Genomic DNA, 17,372 nt, shown 5'->3' with positions numbered 1-17,372 from the left:
TGAAAACATTAATAGAACCCTTACTCCAGAATTAAGATTGACCAAAATGTATCCAAATTATTCACCATGCAAAAGGAAAAAAAAAAAAAGAGCAGAAAGTAATGAAAACTGATATTTTTAAACCATCACCATTATTGTCTACAATTTATTGAGCGTACACCATTTTACAGATATTGTGTTAAGCAATATATGTGTGTAATAAAATAGGAACTAGTCTACACCTATTTACAGATAAGAAAATTGAGAATTAAGAAAGCAAACAAAGCCAGAAACCAAATCCAACTTCTGTCAGCCTTCAAAACAGCACTTAACATTAAATTGCCTTCTCAATAAGTAGTTAAGTCATTCATTTTGAGCCACTACTTAGTGAAAAATTGACAAAAACATTTTTTTTTTACTACTAATAGCATCTGATAGTGAGGCATTTCAATTATAATCAGATGAGGAAGAAGAACAGTATACACATTATCAAACTTAGCTTTTCCGGATATATAAGGAGAAAATTGTTTAGTCTTACCCATGAATTCAATCCCCAAGTGGTCTGCTACATCAAAGTCAGCACATAAGGAAGGAAAACGGAAAATGAGAATAAGGTTAGAGAAAATTCCACACAGAAATCAATGCTTATCAGATTAACCTTTCAAGGCAAAGACTGTGTCTCAGTTACAACAATGTTTGCTTGCAAAAGATAATTTACACTTTGTCCACAATCAGGGGTGCTTTGAACACTGATTGGTATTTCTCAACAGTCTGGGATTGAGATGGAATAATATTAACGAGTATGCTAAGTATTATTCCCGGATGGTTCAGTGGTAAAGAATCCTCCTGTTAATGTATGAGACATGGGTTCTATCCCTGAGTCAGGAAGATATCCTGGAGGAGGAAACAGCAACCTATTTCAATATTCTTGCCTGGAAAATCCCATGGACAGAGGAGCCTTGTGGGCTACAGTCCATGGGGTTGCAAAAGCATCAGATGTAACTTAGGAACTAAACAAAAACAGCATGCTAAGTATAAATTTAGCCCATAAAAAAGGAAACAAAGGAAGCGGGGGAGGGAGGGAGAAAAGGAAGATAGCAGGGGAGGAGGAAAGAAAGTGGAAAAAAAAAAACAACTATTCATACAAAGCATATCTGGAGCTAAAGTTACTTCTGGAATTCATATTTTACATAGAATAACACTCGGTTAACATTAAACTAATTTGAACTTCTATGTTAATAATAGGTAGGCAAAGAACATCCAGAAAGAATGACGGGATGGAGCCAAAGCAAAACAACATCCAGTTGTGGATGTGAATGGTGATGGAAGCAAGGTCCAATGATATAAAGAGCAATATTGCATAGGAACCTGGAATGTTAGGTCTATGAATCAAGGCAAATTGGAAGTGGTCAAACAGGAAACAGCAAGAGTGAACGTTGACATCCTAGGAAATCAGCGAAATAAAATGGACTGGAATGGATGAATTTAACTCAGATGACCATTATATTTACTACTGTGGGCAGAAATCCCTTAGATGAAATGGAGTAGCCATCGTAGTCAAAAAAGAGTCCAAAATGCAGTACTTAGGTGCAATCTCAAAAACGAGAGAGTCTCTGTTCGTTTCCAAGGCAAACCATTCAATATCTCAGTAATCCAAGTCCTTGCCCCAATCAGTAATGCTGAAGAAGCTGAAGTTGAACGGTTCTATGAAGGCCTACAACACCTTCTAAAACTAACATCCAAAAAAGATATCCTTTTCATTATAGGGGACTGGAATGCAAAAGTAGAAAGTCAAGAAACACCTGGAATAACAAGCACATTTGGCCTTGGAGTACAGAATGAAGCAGGGCAAACGCTAATAGAGATTTGCCAAGAGAACACACTGGTCATAGCAAACACCCTCTTCCAATAACACAAGAGAAGACTCTACACATGGACATCACCAGAGGGCTAACACTGCAATCAGACTGATTGTACTCTATGCAGTCAAAGATGGAGAAGCTCTATACAGTCAGCAAAAACAAGACTGGGAGATGACTGTGGCTCAGGCCAGGTTCCTTATTGACAAATTCAGACTTAAACTGAAGAAAGTGGAGAAAACCACTAGACCCTTCAGGTATGACCTAAATCAAATCCCTTATGACTATACAGGGGAAGTGAGAAATAGGTTTAAGGGACTATATCTGATAGAGTGTCTGATGAACTATGGATGGAGGTTCGTGACATTGTACAGGAGACAGGGATCAAGACCATCCCCATGGAAAAGAAATGCAAAAAGGCAACATGGTTGTCTGAGGAGCCCTTACAAATAGCTGTGAAAAGAAGAGAAGTGAAAAGCAAAGGAGAGCTTGTTTGGAGGTTCTAGTAGGGGAGTGCAGCTACTCGTATACCCTTGACCGAAGACCGGTCCTCCTCTATCGGGGATGGTCGTCCTCTTGGACCAAGCGCACAGCTTCGGGAGGGACACACATGGGAGGGGGGATCGGGATGGGGAATACATGTAAATCCATGGCTGATTCATGTCAATGTATGACAAAAACCACTACAATATTGTAAAGTAATTAGCCTGCAACTAATAAAAATAAATGGAAAAAAAGAAAAGAAAAGAAAAGGAGAAAAGGAAAGATATTCCCATTTGAATGCAGAGTTCCAAAGAATAGCAAGGAGAGATAAGAAAGCCTACCTCAGCAAAGAAAAAGAGGAAAACAACAGAATGGGAAGGACTAGAGATCTCTTAAAGAAAATTAGAGATACCAAGGGAACTTTTCATGCAAAGATGGGCTCAATAAAGGACAGAAATGGTATGGACTTAACAGAATCAGAAGATATTAAGAGGTGGCAGAACACAGAAGAACTGTACAAAAAAGATCTTCACAACCCACATAATCATGATGGTTTGATCACTCACCTAGAGCCAGACAGCCTGGAATACGAAGTCAAGTGGGCCATAAGAAGCATCACTACAAACAAAGCTAGTGGAGGTGCTGAAATTCCAGTTGAGCTATTTTAAATCCTAAAAGATGATGCTGTGAAAGTGCTACACTCAGTATGCCAGCAAATTTGAAAACTCAGCAGTGGCCAAAGGACTGGAAAAGGTCAGTTTTCATTCCAATTCCTAAGAAAGGCAATGCCAAAGAATGCTCAAACTACTAAACAATTGAACTCATCTCACACGCTTGTAAAGTAATGCTTAAAATTCTCCAAGCTAGGCTTCAGCACTACGTGAACCATGAAATTCCAGATGTTCAAGCTGGTTTTAGAAAAGGCATAGAAACCAGAGATCAAATTGCCAACATCCACAGGATCATTGAGAAAGCAAGAAAGTTCTAGAAAAACATCTATTTTTGCATTATTGACTAGGCCAAAGACTTTGACTGTGTGAATCACGATAAACTATGGAAAATTCTAAAAGAAATGGGAATACCAGACCACCTGACCTGCCTCTTGAGAAACCTGTATGCAGGTCAGGAAGCAACAGTTAGAACTGGACATGGAACAACAGACTGGTACTAAATAGGATAAGGAGTATGTCAAGGCTGTATATTATCACCCTGCTTATTTAACTTATATGCAGAGTACATCATGAAAAATGCTGGGCTGGAAGAAGCACAAGCTGGAATCAAGATTGCTGGGAGAAATATTAATAACCTCAGATATGCAAATGACACCACCCTTATAGCAGAAAGTGAAGAAGAACCAAATAGCCTCTTGAAGAAAGTGAAAGAGGAGAGTGAAAAAGTTGGCTTAAAGCTCAACATTCAGAAAACTAAGATCATGGCATCCAGTCCCATCACTTCATGGCAAATAGATGGGGAGACAGTGGAAACAGTGTCAGACTTTACTTTTCTGGGCTCCAAAATCACTGCAGATGGTGATTGCAACCATGAAATTAAAAGACTCTTACTCCTTGGAAGGAAAGTTATGACCAACCTAGATTGCATACTAAAAAGCAGAGACATTACTTGTTAACAAAGGTCCATCTAGACAAGGCTATGGTTTTTCCAGTGGTCATGTATGGATGTGAGAGTTGGACTATAAAGAAAGCTGAGTGCCAAAGAATTGATGCTTTTGAACTGTGGTGTTTGAGAAGACACTTGAGAGTCCCTTGGATTTCAAGGAGATCCAACCAGTCCATCCTAAAGGACATCAGTCCTGGGTGTTCATTGGAAGGACTGATGTTAAAGAAGAAACTCCAATACTTTGGCCACCTGATGCAAAAAGCTGACCTATTTGAAAAGACCCTGATGCTGGGAAAGATTGAGGACAGGAGGAGAAGTGGACGACAGAGAATGAGATGGTTGGATGGGATCACCGACTCAATGGACATGAGTTTCGGTGAACTCCGGGAGTTGGTGATGGACAGGGAGGCCTGGCGTGCTGCAGTTAGTGGGGTTGCAAAGATACGGACATGACTGAGTGACTGAACTGAATTGAAAGAACAAATTCATGACAGGCCTTAACCATGAACTCTTCACCCTTCACAAAAAAAATACATTCTGCTGTATCTTTTCCCCCTTTATTTGTTAGATGAGGAAACTGCATCAGTGAGACTAAAGATCTTAACAAGAGGAAGATTTGGGCACAAATACAGTCTATCTGACCCTTTATTCCTGTGACTGTTACAAACTTGACAGTGCTTGCTATCCAAAATGAATGGCAGATGCATCCATGTTTGTTTTATATTCCTCTGTTCATCACACCATTTCAACCACCTAAGTATGAAAAGGAGAAAAGATAGCACACTGAAAGATGAACTCCCCAGGTCAGTAGGTGTGAAATATGCTACTGTAGAGCAGTGGAGATAACTCCAGAAAGAATGAAGAGATGGAGCCAAAGCAAAAACAACACCCAGTTGCGGATGTGACTGGTGATGGAAGTAAATTCCGAAGCTGTAAAGAACAATACTGCATAGGCACCTGGAATGTTAGGTCCGTGAATCAACGCAAATTGGAAGTGGTCAAACAGGAGATGGCAAGAATGAACATCTACATTTTAGGAATCAGCGAACTAAAATGGACTGGAATGGGTGAATTTAACTCAGATGACCATTATATCTACTACTGTGGGGAAGAATCCCTTAGAAGAAATGGATTAGCCAGCATCATCAACAAAAGAGTCTGAAACTCAGTACCTGGATGCAGTCTCAAAAAGACAGAATGATCTCTGTTCATTTCCAAGGCAAGCCATTCAATATCATAGTAATCCAAGTCTAGGCCCTGACCAGTACTGCTGAGGAAGTTTAATGGTTCTACAAAGACCTACAAGACCTTCTAAAACTAACATCCAAAAAAGATATCCTTTTCATTATAAGGGACTGTAATGCAAAAGTAGGTAGTCAACAGATACCTGGAGTAACAAGCAAATTTGGCCTTGAAGTACAACATGAAGCAGGGCAAAGACTAACAGAGTTTTGCCAAGAGAACGCACTGGTCATAGCAAACAGCCTCTTCCAGCAACACAAGAGAACACTCTACACATGGATAACACCAGATGGTCAATACTGAAATTAGATTGATTATATTCCTTGCTTCCAAAGATGCATAAGCTCTATGAAGTCAGCAAAAACAAGACGGGGAGTTAATTCTCGCTCAGAACATGAACACGTTATTGTCAAATTCAGAATTAAGTTGAAGAAAGTAGGGAAAACCACTAGACTATTCAGGCATGATCTAAAACAAATCTCTATGATTATACAGTGGAAGTGACAAATAGATTCAAGGGATTAGATCTGATAGACAAAGTGCTGGAAGAACTATGGATGGAGGTTCATGACATCTCACAGGAGGCAGTGATCAAGACCATCCTCAAGAAACAGAAATGCAAAAAGGCAAAATGGTTGTCTGAGGAGGCCTTACAAATAGCTGTGAGAAGAAGAGAAGTGAAAAACAAAGGAGAAAAGGAAAGATATAAGCATATGAATGCAGAGTTCCAAAGAATAGCAAGGAGAGATAAGAAAGCCTACCTCAGTGATCAATGCAAAGAAATAGAGGAAAACAATGGAATGAGAAAGACTAGAGATCTCTTCAAGAAAATTAGAGATATCAAGGGAACATTTCATGCAAAGATGAGCTCAATAAAGGACAGAAAATATATGGACCTAACAGAAGCAAAAGATATTACGAAGAGGTGACAAGAATACATTGAAGAATGATACAAAAAGATCTTCATGACCCAGATAACCATGATGGTGTGATCACTCAGCTAGAGCCAGACATCCTGGAATACGAAGTCAAGTGTGCCTTAAGAAGCATCACTAGGAATAAAGCGATGGAATTCCAGTTGAGCTATTTCAAATCCTAAAAGATGATACTGTGAAAGTGCTACACTCAATATGCCAGCAAATTTGAAAACTCAGCAGTGGCCACAGGACTGGCAAAGGTCAGTTTTCATTCCAATCCCTAAGAAAGGTAATGCCAAAGACTGTTCCAATTTTACCGCACAAGTGTACTCATCTCACATGCTAGCAAAGTAATGCTCAAAATTCCCAAAGCTGTGCTTCAACAGCATGTGAACCTTGAACCTCTAGATGTTCAAGCTGGAGTTTAAAAGGCAGAGGAACCAGAGATCAAATTGCCAACATCTCCTGGATTATTGAAAAAACAATAGAGTTCCAGAAAAACATCTAGTTCTGCTTTATTGACTATGCCAAAGACTTTGACTGTGTGGATCATAAAAAACTGTGGGAAATTCTTCAAGAGAGGGGAATACCAGACCACCTGACCTGCCTCTTGAGAAACCTGTATGCAGATCTGGAAGCAACAGTTAGAACTGGACATGGAACAAGAGACTGGTTTCAAACTGGGAAAGGAGTATGTCAAGGCTGTATATTGTCACCCTGCTTATTTAACTTATATGTTGAGTACATCATGCAAAATGCTGGGCTGGATAAAACACAAGCTGGTAACAAAATCACCAGGAGAAATATCAATAACCTCAGGTCAGGTATGCAGATGACACTACCCTTATGGCAGAGAGCGAAGAACTAAAGAGCATCTTGATGAAAGTGAAAGAGGAGAGTGAAAAAGTTGGCTTAAAACTCAACATTCAGAAAACTAAATTCTTGGCATCTGGTCCCATCACTCCATGGCAAATAGATGGGGAAACAATAGAAACAGTGAGAAACTTTATTTTGGGGGACTGCAAAATCACTGCAGATGGTGAACTCAGCCATGAAATTAAAAGAGGCTTATTCCTTTGAGGGAAAGTTATGGCCAACCTAGACAGCATATTAAAAAGCAGAAACCTTTGCCCATAAAGGTCCATCTAGTCAAAGCTATGGTTTTTCCAGTAGTCATGTATGGATGGGAGAGTTTGACTATAAAGAAAGCTGAGCTCCAATGAATTGATGCTTTTGAACTGTGGTGTTAGAAAAGACTCTTGAGAGTCCCTTGGACTGCAAGGAGATTCAACCAGTCCATCCTAAAGGAAACAGTCCTGAATATTCATTGGAAAGACTGATGCTGAAGCTGAAACTCATTTTGGCCACCTGATGCGAAGAACTGACTCACTGGAAAAGACCCTGCTGCTGGGAACTATTGAAGGCAGGAGGAGAAGGGGACATCAAAGGCTGAGATGGTTTGATGGCATCACCGACTCAATGGACATCAGTTTGAGTCAGCTCCGGTAGTTGGTGATGGACAAGGTACCCTCCCGTACTGCAGTCCATGGGGTCGCAAATAGTCGAACATGACTGAGTGACTGAACGGAATGTCTGTGATCAACAGTGAGAACTGGGCTCTGGTGTGTGTACAGCATTTCAACTCTGGAGATTTGTTTATTTAAATGCAGCTTTCTTATAATAATTCAGTTATTCAGTTTTTTAATTTGTTGCATTATCTAATGATTATTTCTGTTGTAGTAATATGTTTCTTAAACGAGAATGAATGAAAAAATATATTGCTACAGTCATATTTGTTTCCAAGACTAATTTCTGTGCTCTTTCTTATGACTTCTGTCTTTGGGAAAGATTTTCTTTTTAGAAAATATTCCTTTAGTTATCTTGAATATTTCCATGCCTTTCTTTTGCAAATGACTCATTTTAAAATTCTATTGTGGTAGAATATATATAAAATTTGTTATTTTGACAAATTTTAAGGGCACAATTCAGTGATATTAATTACATTCTCAATGTGGTATAACCATGACCAACAAATTTCCAAAACTTTTCATTGTTTCAAAAGGTAACTACCCATTAGGCAATATTTTCCAATTTTCTCCTCCTCCTTTGCCCTGGTAAACTCTGATGCACTTTAAATAGCTATTAATCTGCCTATACAGAGTTTATTTATTTATTTATTTATTTTTAGTGACTAAGAGCTATTTTAATTGAGAAATATCTCATATAAAGAACTACTGTAATGATTTTTTTAAAAGTAGATGCATTTCTTCCCTTCCATGGTATTTTTTTTACCTGCTTAATATAGTTTATGATAGATATCTAGCATACTTTTATAAAAATACAGGATTTTTACCTGCAAGTAATTCATAATTCAGTGGGAGCCCACAGAGAAAAAGCTCTGGAAATTCTCTGTGATACTGTTATCATGGAAAACCAGAAACTGTGCACAAGATCAAGTGGCCAAGGACCCATAAGCTTGCTCCTGGGGAAGGAAAATGTGCCTTGTGAAAGAATAGAGATTGTAGAAAAGGTGGCTGGACCACATTTGGGTTCTTGTGTGAATAAAATCTTCATGATTATGTGCACTTAGGACACTAGAGAGAGACTAGAACTGTGGTATTTCAAAGTAGGGATATGGGTAAAATAACTTATCATGAGAATAAAAGTTAAAAACAACAAACAAACTTCTGCCTACAACCAGAACAGCTATTAGCCCTAGCATGATTGAACAGGAACTTCCCAGTAGAATTTACAAGATAGATAACCAGCCAGGACCTACTGTACACCAAAGGTAACTTTGCTCAATATTCTGTGATAACCTATATGAGAAAAGAATCTGAAAAAGAATATATATATATATATATATATATATATATACACACACACACACACATAAATGAGTCACTTTGCTATACTCCTAAAACTAACACAACATTATAAGTCAACTATACTCTGATAACATTAAAACAATAAATAAAATAAAACTGATGTGGTACAATGGAATATAACTCAGCCACAAAAAAGAATAATGCCATTTGCAGCAACATGGATGGACCTAGAGATTATCATACTAAGTAAAGGAAATCAGAAAGAGAAAGAATACTGCATGATATCACTTACATGTGGAACCTAAAATATGCCACAAATGAACTTATTTATGAAACAAAAACAGACTCACAGGCATAGAAAACAAATTTATGGTTACCAAAGAGGAAAAGGGAGGGATAAAGTAGGGATTTTGGATTAGCAGATACAACCTTCTGTATATACAATAGATAAACAACAAGATCTTACTGTATAGCACAGGGAACTATATATTCAATGTTCTATAATAAACTACCATCTGAGCCACCTGGGAATCCTACAATAAACTATAATGGAAAAGCATATGAAAAAGAATATGCATATGTATCTATAACTGAATCACTTTGCTATATATCAGAAATTAACACAACATTGTAAATCAACTATAGATCAATTAAAAACAAAACAAAACAAAACAAAAACTTTCCAGCAGAATTAGATGGCTCAGAAATGTCTGGCTATAGTCTGTTTTGCTGGCAAGTATAACTAATGGTCACTCTTCACTCTTCCCACAACCTTGGCTGTTCCGTCTCTGTATATGACAGGGGATATGGGGATTCAAGTTTTGTGAGTCTAGAAATTGCAGTAAGAAATGAGTGTCATGTTTGATAAGTTTGAGGGCAATCTAGATACTTTAAATCAGAATGAATTCATAACCAGTAAAAGGAACAGAAAAAAGAACTTTTAAATTATTCAAACACTAAATAGTATAAGTAGATGTCTTAAGAAACTCGGTCTACTTTTAACATAGCAGAACTGTTACATCTAATTATTAGAACTGTAATTCTCAGAAATACTGTCAAGCAAGGGAGAATTATATTCTTCAATTTTATAGAGTAATTGTTTACTTTTTTATAATCAATTCAGTTCAGTTCACTCTCTCAGTCTTGTCCAACTCTTTGAAAACCCATGGACTGCAGCACGTCAAACCTCCCTGTCCATCACCAACTCCCGGAGGTTACTCAAACTCATGTCCATCAAGTCGGTGATGCCATCCAACCATCTCATCCTCTGTCATCCCCTTCTCCTCCTACCTTCAGTCTTTCTCCACATCAGGGTCTTCTAATGAATCAGTTGCTCCCATAAGATGGACAAAGTATTGGGAGTTTCAGCTTCAACATCAGTCCTTCCAATGAATATTCAGGACTGATTTCTTTTAGGATGGACTGATTGGATCTCCTTGCAGGCTAAGGGGCTCTCAAGAATCTTTTCCAGCACACAGTTCAAAAGCATCAATTCTTCGGCACTCAGCTTTCTTTATAGTCCAACTCTCACATCCATACCTGACTACTGGAAAAGCCATAGCCTGATTAGACAGACCTTTGTTGGCAAAGTAACGTCTCTGCTTTTGAATATGCTGTCTAGGTTGGTCATAACTTTTCTTCCAAGGAGCATGCATCTTTTAATTTCATGGCTGCAGTCACCATCTACAGTGATTTTGGAGCCCCTAAAAATAAAGTCTGTCACTGTTTTCACTGTTTTCCATGAAGTGATAGGACCAGATGCTGTGATCTTAGTTTTCTGAATGTTGAGCTTTAAGCCAACTTTTTCACTCTCTTCTTTCACTTTCATCAAGAGGCTCTTTAGTTCTTCTTCAGTTTCTACCATAAAGGTGGTGTCATCTGCATATCTGAGTTTATTGATATTTCTCCCAGAAATCTTGATTCTAGCTTGTGCTTCATCCATCCCAGCGTTTCTCATGACATACTCTGCATATAAGTTAAATAAGCAAGGTGACAACATACAGCCTTGACATACTCCTTTCCTGATTTGGAACCAGTCTGTTGTTCCATGTCCAGTTCTAACAGTTGCTTCCTGACCTGCATACAGATTTCTCAAGAGGCAGGTCAGGTGGCCTGGTATTCCCATCTCTTTAAGAATTTTCCACAGTTTTTTGTGATCTACACAGTCAAAGTCTTTGGTATAATCAATAAATAATAATATTAATGAAAACTGACAATGCTGAAATATAAAAAGTTACATCTTATTTAAAATTTCCCTTTTTATCTCTCACCACACACACATTTCTGTTCTTTTAATGATAAACACTGAGTATTATTGAAGCAATTAATTTTGTCAGTTAAGACATACATGGAACATAAACCACCATATTTCTTATACCCCTTCACTGGCTATTTCTTAAAGCAATACACTTCCCTGGGAATACCCAGGTCATTTTGGCCTGCACAAAAACATCAAAAGGAATGTTATGAACATAAATCAGTTAATAATTAATTTATTCATTTAACAATCCATGTGCCAAGAACTGTGCGGACAGTGGGATGAAAAAGGAGGCACATAGCTTAAGCAAAAACAAAAACAAAAACAAAAAACAACAGTTTGATCTTCCCTATGCCATGCATTAGAATGTAAAATTCCCATCATTTTTACAGTTTGATAAACGTTTCTATGTAAAAACTGCAGTTCATTTGGAATATTGCACCCTTTGATTATACAATAGTGGCTAAGTTCCTGTCATTTACTATGTGCCAAGAACTGCTTTAAGTATTAACTCACAGAAACTGATAAGATTGTCATGATCCTCATTTTAAACACGAGGAACAGAGGTGAACAAACTTTCCCAAAACCACATGGTTAGTAAGTAGCAGAAACACAACTGAGCCTAAACTGCTTGACTTTCAGCAACAAGTCATTTTCAGGGTTTACTTATGCACTCCCTATGAAGAAAAAACTAATTTTTACAAACTTATCAGGTAATAAGATGTTCAGGGAGGAGTTATTTAATCCACTTAAGAGAACAAATTGCTTTCAAGTGTCCTTAGGCACTGCAGAAGCACGACTTAGTTACTTGCTCACCCCTAGTCTATTGATGAAATGCCCAGTATTAGTGAGGTAGAGGGGAAGTCCTTCTCCCCAAGGAACCAAACTGGCAAACCATTAACATCTTTCCATTGGTTCTCAGGGAGTTTTCTTCATAATGAGACTGACCTAATTGAAGTTATTTGCTTGTACATATAGCAAGGGATATAGGGAGCTGTGTCTAAATATGTGCCAGACCTTGAACCAAATAATCTTCACATTGGCAATATTCTTAACAAATGCCAGCAGCTCTGCTGAGAACTGCCTGAAACATGCTTAAGATGTGAAGGCTATATGTAAACTTATAGCTGATTCAACTACTTATAGTTGTTGTATAGCAGAAACCCATACAACACTGTAAAGCAATTATTCTCCAATTAAAAAAAAAATTGAGGGCTAGGGAAGTAACCAGGGAGACAAACAATATGCTACAAAGTCAAAAGCTCCAGAAAATTCAGGGCCCACATGTTTCCAATGTATCCATGATTCCTTTTGTGTGAGCAACTCAAAGCTTCTGATTTATATGTTGATAGACAGACAACTGGGGGCTACCAACAGTTCCATCCATCTGGGCAGAATGAGGAAAAGCAAATAAAAACAACTCTTGACTTGATTCCAGTCTGAGGGCAAGATGAGACAAGTTGTTGTGCAGCCTGTTATGAGAAACTCCAACAATAACAGCACAAGGACGATGCAACATCAATATAGGTTTCAGCACTACTCCTATATTAAAAGCAACTGAATGACGTAATTCTATCACAGAGTAGTTCTGAATGGGACGACTTAAGCCCTTGTTTCATGGGTTGTACAAAAACATGTTACATGAAAATACTGTCTATGTAAGCCTATGTCTATGTAGGCCTTCATATGTGTGCCGAGAGTGCTCTGGTGGTGGCTCAGGAGGCAGTATTTCCTAACTTGACATAAACAACCACCTTGGTGTGAGGTACTCCGTGTAGTGATCTATGATGGCATCCTCTCTAGGAAATAAATGCCACAGAAGTGTGGAAGAAATTAGCCACTCAACTACAAAACACATCCGTTATAAATGATTTATCTTGATCACTGAACTGAAATCTGTCACTGTACAGATTCCACATTCAGATCCATGTCAAATGACTTTTCAATGGTGACACTTTAGGATGAGGTAGCCCCATCTCAACTAAGAAGACCACATTGTATTTATGAAGATAGTAAGCTGGGTCTTGAATGTTTGCTGACCCTTGACACCAGAACTGACCATTCTCATACTGACCATTCAGCATTTTCAAGAATTGCTGCAAAGAAATGTAACTAGTTCTGTGAAAAATACCATTGGTAGCTTGATAGGGATTGCATTGAATCTATAGATTGCTTTGGGTCATATACTCATTTTCACAATATTGATTCGTCCAATCCATGAACACGGTATGTTTCTCCATCTGTTTGTGTCCTCTTTGATTTCTTTCATCAGTGTTTTATAGTTCTCTATGTATAGGTCTTTTGTTTCTTTAGGTAGATATACTCCTAAGTATTTTATTCTTTTTGTTGCAGTGGTGAATGGTATTGTTTCCTTAATTTCTCTTTCTGTTTTCTCATTGTTAGTATATAGGAATGCAAGGGATTTCTGTGTGTTAATTTTATATCCTGCAACTTTACTATATTCATTGATTAGCTCTAGTAATTTTCTGGAAGAGTCTTTAGGGTTTTCTATGTAGAGGATCATGTCATCTGCAAACAGTGAGAGTTTTACTTCTTCTTTTCCTATCTGGATTCCTTTTACTTCTTTTTCTGCTCTGATTGCTGTGGCCAAAACTTCCAAAACTATGTTGAATAGTAGTGGTGAGAATGGGCAACCTTGTCTTGTTCCTGACTTTAGGGGAAATGCTTTCAATTTTTCACCATTGAGGGTAATGCTTGCTGTGGGTTTGTCATATATAGCTTTTATTATGTTGAGGTATGTTCCTTCTATACCTGCTTTCTGGAGAGTTTTTATCATAAGTGGATGTTGAATTTTTTTAAAGGCTTTTTCTGCATCTATTGAGATAATCATATGGTTTTTATCTTTCAACTTGTTAATGTGGTGTATTACATTGATTGATTTGCAGATATTAAAGAATCCTTGCATTATAAAGCCCACTTGATCATGATGTATGATCTTTTTAATATGTTATTGGAGTCTGTTTGCTAGAATTTTGTTAAGGATTTTTGAATCTATGTTCATCAGTGATATTGGCCTGTAGTTTTCTTTTTTTGTGGCATCTTTGTCTGGTTTTGCTATTAGGGTGATGGTGGCCTCATAGAATGAGTTTGAAAGTTTACCTTCTTATGCAATTTTCTGGAACAGTTTGACTAAGATGGGTGTCAGCTCTTCTCTTAATTTTTGGTAGAATTCAGCTGTGAAGCCATCTGGTCCTGGACTTTTGTTTGCTGGAAGATTTCTGATTACAGTTTTGATTTCCGTGCTTGTGATGGGTCTGTTAAGATCTCGGTATTTTTCACAGAACTAGAACAAATAATTTCACAATTTGTGAGGAAATGCAAAAAACCTCGAATAGCCAAAGTAATCTTGAGAAAGAAGAACGAAACTGGAGGAATCAACCTGCCTGACTTCAGGCTCTACTACAAAGCCACAGTCATCAAGACAGTATGGTACTGGCACAAAGACAGAAATATAGATCAATGGAACAGAATAGAAAGCCCAGAGATAAATCCACGAACCTATGGACACCTTATCTTTGACAAAGGAGGCAAGACTATACAATGGAAAAAAGACAACCTCTTTAACAAGTGGTGCTGGGAAAACTGGTCAACCACTTGTAAAAGAATGAAACTAGAACACTTTCTAACACCATACACAAAAATAAACTCAAAATGGATTAAAGATCTAAATGTAAGACCAGAAACTATAAAACTCCTAGAGAAGAACATAGGCAAAACACTCTCCGACATAATTCACAGAAAGATCCTCTATGAGCCACCTCCCAGAATATTGGAAATAAAAGCAAAAATAAACAAATGGGACCTAATTAAACTTAAAAGCTTTTGCACTACAAAAGAAACTGTAAGCAAGGTGAAAAGACAGCCTTCAGAATGGGAGAAAATAATGGCAAATGAGGCAATAGACAAAGGATTAATCTCAAAAATATACAAGCAACTCCTGAAGCTCAATTCCAGAAAAATAAATGACCCAATCAAAAAATGGGCCAAAGATCTAAACAGACATTTCTCCAAAGAAGACATACAGATGGCTAACAAACACATGAAAAGATGCTCAACATCACTCATTATCAGAGAAATGCAAATCAAAACCACAATGAGGTACCATTACACGCCAGTCAGGATGGCTGCTATCCAAAAGTCTACAAGCAATAAATGCTGGAGACGGTGTGGAGAAAAGGGAACCCTCTTACACTGTTGGTGGGAATGCAAACTAGTACAGCCACTATGGAGAACAGTGTGAAGATTTCTTAAAAAACTGGAAATAGAACTGCCATATGACCCAGCAAATCCCACTCCTGGGCATACACACTGAGGAAACCAGATCTGAAAGAGACACGTGTACCCCAATGTTCATCACAGCACTGTTTATAATAGCAAGGATATGGAAGCAACCTAGAAGCCCATCAGCAGACGAATGGATAAGAAAGCTATGGTACATATACACAATGGAATATTACTCAGCCATTAAAAAGAATACATTTGAATCAGTTCTAATGAGATCGATGAAACTGAAGCTCATTTTACAGAGTGAACTAAGCCAGAAAGATAAACACCAGTACAGTATACTAACGCATATATATGGAATTTAGAAAGATGGTAACGATAACCCTATATGCAAGACAGAAAAAGAGACACAGAAGTATAGAACAGACTTTTGGACTCTATGGGAGAAGGCACGGGTGGGATGATCTGAGAGAATAGCATTGAAACATATATATTATCAAGTGTGAAACAGATCGCCAGTCCAGGTTGGATGCATGAGACAAGTGCTCAGAGCTGGTATACTGGGATGACCCAGAGGGATGGGATGGGGAGGGAAATGGGAGGGGAGTTCAGGATGGGGAACACATGTAAATCCATGGCTGATTCATGTCAATGTATGGCAAAAACCACTACAATATTGTAAAGTATTTAGCCTCCAACTAATAAAAATAAATGAAAAAAAAAAAGAAATGTAACTGTCTCATTTTTCAACAGTGGGTCTTTGTATTCTGCTTACTCCCAGAGAAGATCATGGATAGGGTGAGGAGATATCACAAGTCAAAGCATTGTCATGTATGTCCCAGTTTATTATAAGACAAACTAGGAAAGGCTGGAATAGATGCTAAGGTTTCTGATTAGGAGGGCAAGGACTTGAGAGTGGACCTGGCTGTGACTGCCGTGGGAAGCTACAGTCAAGAAGAAACCCAAGGGATTCACAGAATATATACCTTTCAAAAAGATTAAGCAGTCATAGGATGGAGAAATAAAGCTCACCACAGGCTCCCAGGGCATATAACCATTCATTAGGGGGGAGTGACACTTGGCAATCACTAAGAGGATCTAACGAGTGGGAGCAAAGAATAGCCAGACCTGGATCTCTCAGATGCTGGGTCCCACAACAAGGATGAAAAAGAGCTGGCAAGAGTGTGAGCTCATTCCTGCAGGGTGAGACAGGAAAGGCCTTTTTCAGCCCCTGAATTTCATTCCATCATGTTGTCCAAAAAGGAGAAGGACAGAATTGAATTATCTTTTTTTCCAGCTACTTAGTGCAAGAGTTTGGATATGAATGCAGGTTAGAAACGAACCTCCATACTCCCTCCATTATTTCATGCTACCCTCTTGAATGCTTAATTTTATTTTTATCAGCCCACACATATATTTGATAAATTTCTACATGTTCATAAATAAAACTTGGACAGCAAAAAAATCATAGTAGTAAAAAGAAAATATTTCTTATTACATTTGAGAAGTAATTTCTATTAAATTTTTGTTCTCGAGTTCTTTTGCGTTTCTCTCTCTACATGTAAAATGAGTTTAAAGTCAGTTTTACACAAAATCACCTTGCATCACGGGCCTAAATCAGAGGACGTTCTTTGGCCATTTCAGCTTTATAATCCCAATCCCCCCTCTATCACATCAGAACTTCAGAACTGACAGCTTTTTCTACTGTTGAGAGTAAGTCCTGACATTATTACTGTGACCAGCCTCACACCAGACAGGTCATCAATCATGAAGCAAAATCACTTTTCCAGAAAAGCACACGGCCCCATTCTTTCTTCCATGGGCCTTGTAATAAAGCATGACCTCTTAATTTTTCTTCTCAAAAGCTCTGTTATGGATTCCTCTTGAAAGGAGACACTTCAATTTCACCTTTCCCTATCACCCTCTAAGTAAAATATATTCATTT

General features: G+C 38.0%; 1 protein-coding gene across 1 annotated transcript in view; it reads right to left on the bottom strand.

The window, feature by feature from the left end:
* NRG3 (neuregulin 3) overlaps nt 1-17,372 on the bottom strand; it is a 682,154-nt gene that overhangs the window by 135,111 nt on the left and 529,671 nt on the right. The window contains exon 5 of the mRNA XM_061161321.1: nt 518-544. Within this exon, the coding sequence (XP_061017304.1) occupies nt 518-544 (27 nt within the window). The remainder of the gene's footprint in view (nt 1-517; nt 545-17,372) is intronic.

The sequence above is a fragment of the Dama dama genome, chromosome 15, assembly GCF_033118175.1.
Source record: "Dama dama isolate Ldn47 chromosome 15, ASM3311817v1, whole genome shotgun sequence".
Lineage (NCBI taxonomy): Eukaryota > Metazoa > Chordata > Mammalia > Artiodactyla > Cervidae > Dama > Dama dama.
This window is presented reverse-complemented; position numbering and strand designations above follow the sequence as displayed.